General features: G+C 43.1%; 2 protein-coding genes and 1 pseudogene across 2 annotated transcripts; all 3 read left to right on the forward strand.

Annotated features, from left to right (window-relative positions):
* The first annotated feature begins 1,447 nt into the window (after window positions 1-1,447).
* Window positions 1,448-4,040, forward strand: LOC139478239 (uncharacterized; annotated as a pseudogene).
* A 5,675-nt stretch (window positions 4,041-9,715) lies between these two features.
* Window positions 9,716-10,345, forward strand: LOC139479494 (uncharacterized). Its single transcript, XM_071262339.1, has one exon. It carries the CDS (start codon window positions 9,716-9,718, stop codon window positions 10,343-10,345), a length of 630 nt encoding a protein of 209 aa, XP_071118440.1.
* A 25-nt stretch (window positions 10,346-10,370) lies between these two features.
* On the forward strand, window positions 10,371-11,297 carry LOC139479495 (uncharacterized). Its single transcript, XM_071262340.1, has one exon. It carries the CDS (start codon window positions 10,371-10,373, stop codon window positions 11,295-11,297), a length of 927 nt encoding a protein of 308 aa, XP_071118441.1.
* Window positions 11,298-11,352: the final 55 nt, after the last annotated feature.

An 11,352-nucleotide genomic window follows, 5' to 3' on the forward strand; every position in this document is an offset into this window, starting at 1 on the left:
TGGCTGTTATCACAATGCCCTTGTTATTGACTGCTATTAAGGCGCAGGTTGTTAGAAGGCACATGTTAAACGTGGACGGGGACAACATGCTTGCTATAGATTACCCACATCTCATTTACTTTCATATTGATTTGCCCGTAGCCACTTTAGACTTTTCAATAGCAACTGGAAAGTGTTCAAATATTTTAGAAGTGTTGGATTGGGAACAGCTCGTAGACTGAACGTTTTGTAATCACATCTGGTTATTGTATATATTTATTATTATAATGTACATGGGTGGTATTTCGGCGTTTCTTAACTTCACCTCACACGTCATTTGGTGACATGTCACCAGGAGATTGAGTTCAGTTCTTAGTCCCAGCTGTGGCGGCCTCGTGTCCTTAGTACGTTTGTTAAGTTCTTTACAACCTTTGAATTGATGAATTGCAACTGAATGAGAAACATAGTTCGAAATAACTACCCAGTCCATAAACTTATCGTTTTAATGTCTGGATGAGTGGACGCAACATCCCCTGGTAAGAAGTCGGAGTTGATTACCTTTAAAGACTCATTCTATGGATCCAGCTTTATAAAAGGAAGGATTTCATTTTGTAATTCTTTTATTGACATTACAAAATGAAATATTGACATCACTAAATCGATTTATGATGTAATAATTATTGTTATTACATTATGTTTAGTTCAATTTACCGATTAAATAGCTGAGTTCATCGTGTCAAATTAGATGAATAGTGAATTTAGAAATTGTGATATCAATAAATCACCTTTAAGGGATTTCATATTCATATTATATATCTGTTATTCAGTTTATTGATCTCTAAACATCTAATCAGTAAATGTAGTTACACGCCTCCTTTATACTTTGAGTTTAGAGACCAGTCTCATTCAATAGACCCGCTGGAATTCCGGGTAAGAATATAGGTCCCCAGCAACATATGCTCGTCGTTGGAGGCGACTAAGTGGATCAGTGGATCGGGTGGTCAGCCTCGGTGACCTTGTTGATTGCATGTCATCGTGTCCCAAATGCGTGGATCGATGTTTATGATGTCATTCACCGGATTGTCTGGTCCACACTCGATAGTTTTTTTACATACCGCCGTCTGGAATATTGCTGATTGCTACGTTAAACAAAAGACAAACACTCATTTAAATCATGCATGTATAGGAGAATGTCCGAAATCTCGCCATTATTGTCGCACGTTAAGATTGTTCAAGGCCGTTAGGCCGAGAACAAGTTTTACGTGCGATAATAATCGCGAGATTGAGAACTTTCTCATACTTAAAACAAAGTTTGATCAAGTTGATGCCTCAAACTAATCTTCAAGTGATATTCACGTGCCAAACTAACGGAGGTGTGTTCTAGTTGTACATGGTCATGACAAACCAAGTCGCTAAAACACACCAATAAACGTGCAAAACTATGGGAGTGTGGTGTGTATATCTGCACATGCAACACGATATTTTACGATTTTCGATGAACGACGTTCGACTCATGGTTGTCAGCATGAGTGCGAATGATTCCGACAACGATTTATTTGTCACACAAAATAGTTTCACGAACACTTTTGAGGTGGACTTTAATTCAGATTTTGAAACTTTACTAAATTTGGATTCAAATGAACTTCCAAACTTTGATGTTGGTAAATGTGAGTTGATTGATCTCGAAGGGTTTTCCTCAGGTTCTGACACGGATCTGTACAAAGCAAGCCAAGCAATTGAATCTAACCTTGTTAATATGCTACACTGTAACACTCGCTCGCCATTAACTTCATCAGAAATACCCCAATCACTGGCGCTTCCGAACAAAGCGTAGATTCAAGTTTAGCAAGGTTTGCCAAGCCAACATCTGATTTTGACATTAAGAAGTTGTGTGATTCAGCATACTCATCGAATACTGAAAACAAGAGTATGTGGGCAGTTCGCTTGTTTCAAGGGTGGGTGAAGAGGGGCTGAACAGAGGACATGGTATTGAACCCTGACACCGTGTCACTGGCTCAGGAAGAAAGGAAGTATAAAATATTTACATATTTTATGATTGAGGTCAGAAATCAGAAGGGCAAGGAATATCGCGGAAATACTCTTTATGAAATTGTCACATCCCTACAATATCATATCAGAAGAAACGACAGTCAACTGATTTTTTTCGAATCTCCGATGTTTCAAGGATTAAGGTCCGTGCAAGATGCGAGAATGAAATATTTGGCAAGACACGGAATCGGGATAGAGAAAAGTCAGGCTGAAGTTGTCAGTGTGGACCAGGGAGACATGTTGTGGGAGAAGGGGATGCTGGGGGAGGGTACCCCCAATAGCTATTTGATACAATAGTGTCTTTAATTGGCCTCAGTTGTGCTCCGAGGGCTGGTGATGAGCACAGATATCTTAGAACGGGTCCGAATTCACGGTTCGAAATAACAGTAGGTGCTGATGGGTTGAAATGTCTAAAATATATGGAAGATGTGTCCAAAACAAACAGAGGTGGCTTAAAACATCGACAGTGTGAACGAAAATGCGTCAAAGTGGGCTAGAACTTGGAACGTCCAGAGAGGTGCCTTGTTCGGCTTTATGAAAAGTACATGTCACTCAGGTAAGTTATCAATGAATTTGACAGTAAAATTTAATGGTAATGATATCAGTGAAGTAATTTTTAAGAGTATATTGGCAAGTTGATTTAACTGTCTTGGAATTTTCTACTCAAGTGTTCATAACACGTCACCTATTCATTACAATTTAGTGACGCAATTTCCGGAGTAGAATAGGTCCTCGGTATACCCTGGCTGTTCTAAAAGGCGACATAATAGGAGTGGGGTAAGTGGTAATGTTATGTGTTCTGATTGTTGGCGAGCCTTCGTAGATCGTTGCTCATGCCGTCAGCCACTGGCGGTCTGGTCCAGAACTGCTCTATATGTTTTCCCGTTTATATTTATTAATAGGCGGCCGCGATATAACTGCAATATTGCTGAAAGTGGCATGACCAACCAATTATATTTGATCCCAATGGTGTACACGTGACTTAACGTTGAAGCAATACATATTTCAGCATTGATGGTAAACGTGAACAATATTTAACTATGATGTCAAACTATATTGGGACGTCATTAAGTTTAATGACGTTAACAAAATGAAGTTCACACCCCTGTGCGCGGGGCATTGTCATTACTGACTTTAACTCGATCGTGTTTAGACATTGAAAATACATGTGTGTATAATAATTGGTTTATTTTTATGTTATTTTCAGACCTAAAGACGGAAAATGCACTGCTTTTACTTGAGGCCCTTGACATTTGTGAGAGATAATACATGGTATGCTGACATTCCGATTGGATTACATCCTTTAAGAGGCACTATCGGAAGACTGTGTAAAGTGGCAGGTTTTAGTGGTGGCTATTCCAACCACTCCTTGAGGGCCACCACTGCAACACGTCTGTATGACTCTGGCCTAGACGAACAGCTTATCGCTGGGAGGACAGGGCACAAGTCTGTGGCAATACGAAGCTACAAGGTATGGTTTGTTGATACATTTGCGCTGGTTTGTATTATATGCTTGTCCTCAAAATACTAGTAATAGTCAAGTTATCGAACGGAAAGCTCAGTTCTGCGGGGGTCACTTTGAAAAAGAACAAATTTTCGTATATGTGTGATATCTAAAACATGACAATGAAAAATCTAGTATTTAGTTTAAGTATAAGGGGTGGTGGTTAATGAAAGGAAAATGTTTTGGATGGCGCCAAATATGAATGTATATCGTTCATTACACGGATTAAACAAACCCGACCATTTCCATAACCGAAATGCATTAATTTATTATTTAATCGTAGAGGACATCTGCGGAGATGGAAGCCCGTGTTGACAACATCATTCAGAGGAAATCAAGTAAACCTGCATCCCCAACTGTGTCGACAGTAATCAGATCTACGTCAACGGCATCAACTGCATCAACTTTGACCAGTACCAAAGAGACTGATGATGACACAGGTTCGAGGAATGAACGTGATCTTAAATTGGTTCTTATGGATGGCGTTGTTCTGTCTCTAACATTCTGAGAATAAACGTTGGGTCAACAGTGATATAATCTTGTTATATTTTGCTGAAGTTAGTGAAGATTATAGGACACATTTCCTGTATCTTCTCCCGAGAATGTATCACAAAATAATTTTGCAAAAATCATGCTGTACTATGGGAGGGTGATCGCTCATTTTTAACTACAGGAGGGGAACCTTTCAAGGAAGACTGTGGGACGATTTAGTACCCATACTCAAACTTTTGGAGTGTTAGCAAAATGATTGCATTTACCCAACTGTCATTAAAGTTCCCGTAACTTTGTTTTAATTCCGATTATATACCTCTCTGACGGAGATTGGCATGTGGAAAAGCAGAATGAATTTTGTAAGATTTTAATCAGAATTACTCTGGAACTGCCATAGTGAAAAACGCTATATAGTGTCATCTACAGTCCGTTTGACTCCAAATGAGAACGATGAATTACAAAATAACTCGAAATCCAGAAAAGTGTATGAAACATCAATACGGTACTTGACCATGAATACCCTGTACCCAACAAAATCTGAATTATGTTTATTTTAAGACCCATGACGGATGAAGTTCTTTAAGAAACTATCATGTAATTTTGTATAGAAATGTGTACATGACACGTAGGGGGACAAACCGTGGAAGGCACAGCGCAAGCACGGTCTGCACGTGCTACACAGTGACCGTGTTCATTCATTGACAAGATGCGCTACTCAGCAGATGTTAAACAGTTGATGTTGAATGTGTATGATTTCTGTAGAAGTGTAGCAGAAAGAACAAAGCCTTTTTATGCAAATAATAAATTCTTGAAACGAGCTTCAAAAGCTCCAAAAGCTCTTGGTATGTCCCCTCAGAAACTTAAAAATGTTGTTAGTCGACGAGATACAAATAGTCAGGCCAAGGAGGTAGGGAACATGTCAAAACCACGCAAGGTTGATAAATTAGACAGTTTTCAGAGGGATCAAGTCAGACGTGCAATTCTTAAACTGCACTCAGAAAATAAGTACCTGTCCCTAAGAATTTTGAAGAAACACCTTGAAACTGACCATGATTTACGTGTTCCAAAGTACAAACTATGGCAGCTGTTGCATACATTTGGTAACAAATACAAAAAGATAACTGGAGAAAATAGGGCTGTGTTGTGTGAACGGTCTGACATTGTTCGTCTCCGAAATCATTACCTTCGTACCATCAAGCAGAAACGTGAAGAAGGATATGAGCCCGTCTTCTTAGATGAGACATGGGTAAATGCGTCACACACAGCCAGCAGTCAGTGGGTACCCAGTGGTGACTGTAAAGAGTCTGGTAGAAAGTCACCAATGGGAAAGGGTGAAAGACTCATAGTTCTCCATGCTGGTTCTGCTAGTCAGGGTTTTCTCCCTGACTGTGACCTCGTCTTTAGAGCCAAGGCCAAAGACAACAGGGACTACCACACAGAAATAAACGGCAATGTATTTCTGGAGTGGGTGAAAGATAAATTAGTCCCTACTTTGCCTACCAAGTCTCTCATGTCATGGACAATGCAGGGTATCATAGTGTGCAGGATCAAGAAAGCAAGACTCCAACCTCTAATAACCGTAAAGGAAACATGGTTACTTGGCTGCAACGAAGGAACATTACCTTTCCTTCTCGAGCGACGAAACCACAGCTCTATGAAATCATTAAAACTATGAAACCTGACCCCGTGTATAAAGTTGAGTTACATCAAGGGTCAGGGTCACGCTGTCTTACGACTGCCACCTTATCACTGCGACCTGAATCCAATCGAGTTGGTATGGGGCATCGTCAAGGGTGACGTTGGACGATCGAACACAACGTTCAAATTACGAGACGTTGAACAACTCGTAAAGAAATCCCTTGGTCGGGTAACAGTAGAAACACGGAGGCGTTGTGTGGCCACAGTCGTTGACGAGATAGAGCCACGTTATTGGTCACGAGATGGACTACGGCCAGCAACAGTCCAACCTATAATAGTGGCAGTCGGTTCAGGCACCAGCAGTTCCGACGACGAGATCTATGGCATGAGCGAGTCAGATTGCGACCGAAATTATCATGAGACGGCCCCTCTAAGGCTCGGTCATTTCCCCTACCACATAACGTGCAGTGCATGCGTGCTTGCGCTGTGCCTTCCACGGTTTGTCCCCCCTACGTGTCATGTACACATTTCTAAACAAAATTACATGATAGTTTCTTAAAGAACTTCATCCGTCATGGGTCTTACAATAAACAAAATTCAGATTTTGATGGGTACAGGGTATTCATGGTCAAGTACCGTATTGATGTTTCATACACTTTTCTGGATTTCGAGTTATTTTGCAATTCATTGTTCTCATTTGGAGTCAAACGGACTGTAAGTGGGTATTCACCCCGACTGAACATGTCATTTCTACAATTTGAATTAGGGGTAGACTGAGTGCGCAAACTGTTCGAAACCGTCTGAGAACTGCTCATCTTTTCTGACGATTCTGACTCAATTACACAGACGTCAACGTCAATTGTGAAACTTACTTTGAATGTCAGCTGGTTCAAACTTACCTATTTAATCAGCATCTTACTTTCTTCGTGGCTCACTTAACTTACAAAGAATATATTGTAAATATAGACAGACATATGGGTTTGTCCGGAGGCCTTTTAGGGACATTTGTTTATATATTTTTTTCTTAAAATTTCAAAATGCTAATATGAAATTTCAAGTTACTAAGCTGAAAATTCAACTTATTATCTTGAAATTTCGACTCGGTATCTTGAATTTCAACATAGCATATTGAAATTTCAATATAGTATCTTAAAGTTCCAAGATAATAAGTTGAAATTTCAAGTTAAAATCTTAAAGTTTCAACTTATTATCTTGAAATTTCAATATAACATCTTGAAATTTCAACCTAGTACGTATCTTGAATTTTCAACTTAGCATAATGAAATTTCAATATAACATCTTGAAATTTCAAGAGAAAAATAAAAAAAAACAAATGGCCATAAAAAGCTTCCGTAAAATTCATTAGCTACAATACTTGAACTATACTGAACAACAAAAGTTCCTGTGACATTGAATAAGATTGAATGCAAAGTTATGTGTTTTACCAAATCTGAAACAATTTCGGTTTGCAACAGATAAGACTCCTGTAGGTGTTCAAATGGTTTAATTTGCCATACTGACTTCAGAAAATGCGTGATTTCATAAAAAAAAACATGAACATGCCAAAATGTCAATTTACAAATCAATAGCGTGTGTGTCGTCCTCTGGTTGCGATGCAAGCAATATGAGGCCGGGCGTTGTCACGTTGAAAGGTAATGCCTGGGCCATGACGGTGCAAAACGGTAGAACAACAGGCCCGATCTTCTTCCATGACACAATGATTGACGTAACGTTCACATCGACGTCGGTACTCTCGAATCCGTCCATCGCTGTGGCTGAGGTGAAAACGAGACTCGTCAGTGAATAGAACTTGTCCCTCCTGCATAGCCGTCCAGTGTAGACGCTGTCTGAACCACTGTAGACGTGCTTGACGGCGGTTTCCTGTCAAAATGGGTCTTTTGGCGACAATCCCTGCACATCTGAAGCGACGACGTACGGTTTGTGAAGATATTCGTCGAAGGCCAGGGATGCTTCTTGCAGTCACTGTTGCTGGCTGGAATCGATTCCGTAGGTGTGTTGTTCGAATCCAGTTGTCTTGTCGATTATTGGTTGCGCGTGGCCTGCCACTCCGAGGATGGTCTCTGACTGCATTCGTCTGTTGACAACGTTGCCATAAACACCAAATGGTGTTTCTGCGGACGTTAAATTGTCTTGCAACATCACGTTGACTCGATCCTGCGTCAAGCATACCAATGGCTCGCAGACGCTCATTTCCGGACAGGCGTGGCATTTCGTAATGATGAATAATTGCGTAATTTTGTTGTTTTTCTGAGTGGTTGTTGTCAGCACGATGCTAAACAATGCATATGGAATCCCGTAAGTGAGTGAGTGAGTTTGATTTTTACGCCGCCTTTAGCAATATTCCAGCAATATCACGGCAGGGGACACCAGAAATGGGCTCAATACATTGTACCCATGTCAGGAATCGAACTGGAATCCCGTTTACGCCCATGTTTTTATACCCATTCTTGGGTAGTGAAATGCAAGGGGCTTGCATTAAAGTCAACTTTTGCATGGAATGCATGCCTGTCTGTAGCAGTTGCGTTTTTGTGACTGGATTCCATACATGTACTGCAATATTGAAAGCCAAACTTTACACTAAAATATTGGTGTCACAGGAACTTTTGTTGTTGAGTATATAAACAGGAAGATTTCCTTTAAGGTACAGAGCCAATCTCATTAAAATCAGATCTTAGTTCTCGCTATCGCTAAACAAAGATCTGAGGACATCCCATTACCAACCAAGTCAGCGAGCCTGACCACCCGATCCTGTTAGTCGCCTCTAACGACAAGCTTAGTAGCCTTTTACGGCAAGCTGAATAAAATACCAAATACGCTCACCATATTCATAATAAAAGTGTCAGGAACATACATATTCGGGAGTGTGATGTGTAACCTACATTCACATGATTGCCCGTCCTGGAGAATCAGATAATCGGAATTCACACATCATAGAAAATATCTAATTTACTTACACTATTCATGTACTCTTATTTATAAACAGATAAACAACAAACAAACATTAAATTGTAAACTACCTTGAAAGTAGCATGTCCTCAAAATGTGCCCACTTGCTTCCTGTTGTCTGTGGACCAGACAATGCAATAGCTGACATCATCAGCGACCATAAAATGACATTGTATGGTCTCTGATATCATGTACAATGTCCACGTTGTTGGGGTATGTTGGCAGGCAATCAGCCGAGTCACCGTGACTTCCCGATCCATTTTGTCGAATCTTCCGACCAGGTTAGATTGCTAGGTCACCCTTAACTCGGAATCTTCACGGATCCCCACTGTACGTTGTTCTGTACAGTCTCGCAAGTATACCCCCTTGTGTATGTTGTTGTGTACAGTCGAGCACGTACCTCCGTTCGTGTGTGTTGTAATATATAGCCCGATCTATGACTTGCTAGTTAGATCTATCACTTGGAGGACCTCGTGTCCCAGTGGCGGGGTCATTGCTCGTGCTATCAACCACTGGTTTATCTGGTCCATACTCGAGTATTTACAGTCTGTCGTGTAAGGACTGGAATATTGCAGACTCACTTTATTCGCTGAGCTATCATCAGATGTGTTTGTCACTAAAACCCAAGGACACCCAGTTCCCTCAGTAACACACGGTGTCATGTTCCTACGTGTATGTTCTGAACTGAAGGCTGTGTACAATCGTATTATAAAATTGTTAATTGATACTATTTTCTTCCCTCACTAAACTGACGATGTACTTAAATCGGCACAAAGCGGTGTACAACATGAGGGAAATCAACTTGAAGCGCTCATAAAATCAGTTAGACACGCCATATCATCAATAATATATTTGTCAAAGTATTTGTCTAACAACCAACTGTAACTAACATGCATGTACAACCCATGTATTACCCACTACCCACTACCCACCTCCACCAATTTACGATCCACTACCCACTACCCACCACCCACGTGCGACCGACTACCACCACCCATGTACGACCCACTACCCACTACCCACCACCCACGTGCGACCCACTACCACCACCCATGTACGACCCACTACCCACTACCCACCACCCACATGCAATCCACTACCACCACCCATATACGATCCACTACCCACTACCCATCACCCCCACAACCCACTTGCGACCCCTCCCCACCACCCATGTGCGACCTAATACCCCCAACACCCATGTATGACCCAATACCCCAATCACCCATGTATGACCCAATACCACCACCCATGTATGACCCACCACCCCCACCACCCATGTACGACCCACCACCCCCACCACCCATGTACGACCCAATACCCCCACTACCCATGTGCGACCCAATACACCCACTACCCATGTATGACCCAATACCACCACAACCCATGTATAACCCAATACCACCACACATGTATGACCCGCCACCCCCACCACCCATGTATGACCCACCACCCCCACCACCCATGTATGACCCACCACCCCCACCACCCATGTACGACCCACCACCCATGTATGACCCAATACCCCCACCACCCATGTATGACACCCCCCCACCACCACCACCCATGTATGACCCACTATCCACCACCCCACCACCCATGTACGACCCACCACCCCCACCACCCATGTATGACCCAATACCCTCACCACCCATGTATGACCCAATACCCCCACCACCCATGTATGACCTAAAAACCACCCCCACCCATGTATGACCCACTATCCACCACCCCACCACCCATGTATGACCCAATACCCCCACCACCCATGTATGACCCAATACCCCCACCACCCATGTACGACCCCCCACCCCCACCACCCATGTATGACCCACCACCCCCACCACCCATGTATGACCCAATACCCCTACCACCCATGTATGACCCACCACCCCCACCACCCATGTATGACCCAATACCCCCACCACCCATGTATGACCCACCACCCCCACCACCCATGTATGACCCAATACCCCTACCACCCATGTATGACCCACCACCCCCACCACCCATGTATGACCCAATACCACCACCACCCATGTATGACCCAATACCCCCACCACCCATGTATGACCCACCACCCCCACCACCCATGTATGACCCAATACCCCCACCACCCATGTATGACCCAATACCCCCACCACCCATGTATGACCCACCACCCCCACCACCCATGTATGACCCAATACCACCACCACCCATGTATGACCCAATACCCCCACCACCCATGTATGACCCACCACCCCCACCACCCATGTATGACCCAATACCCCCACCACCCATGTATGACCCAATACCCCCACCACCCATGTATGACCCAATACCCCCACCACCCATGTATGACCCAATACCCCCACCACCCATGTATGACCCAATACCCCCACCACCCATGTATGACCTACCACCCCCACCACCCATGTACGACCCAATACCACCACCCATGTACAAACCACCACCCCCACCACCCACGTACGACCCTCCAACCCCACCACCCATTTACGACCTACTACATATCGGCCTCACCACCCATGTACGACCCACTACCCACCACCCCAACCACCCATGTACGACAAACTACATACCACCCCCATCACCCATGTATGACCCAATACCACCACCACCCATGTATGACCCAATACCACCACCCATGTACGACCCACCACCCTAACCACCTATGTACGACCCAATACTCCCACCACCCATGTGCGACCCAATACACCCAC

This window comes from Haliotis cracherodii, unplaced genomic scaffold, assembly GCF_022045235.1.
Source record: "Haliotis cracherodii isolate W230 unplaced genomic scaffold, xgHalCrac1.p SCAF_4, whole genome shotgun sequence".
Taxonomy (NCBI): Eukaryota; Metazoa; Mollusca; class Gastropoda; order Lepetellida; family Haliotidae; genus Haliotis; species Haliotis cracherodii.

Excerpts from the sequence above, each read along its gene's own strand:
- LOC139479494 (XM_071262339.1), top strand. The coding sequence starts at position 9,716 with ATGCAATCCACTACCACCACCCATATACGATCCACTACCCACTACCCA.
- LOC139479495 (XM_071262340.1), top strand. The coding sequence starts at position 10,371 with ATGTATGACCCAATACCCCCACCACCCATGTATGACCCAATACCCCCA.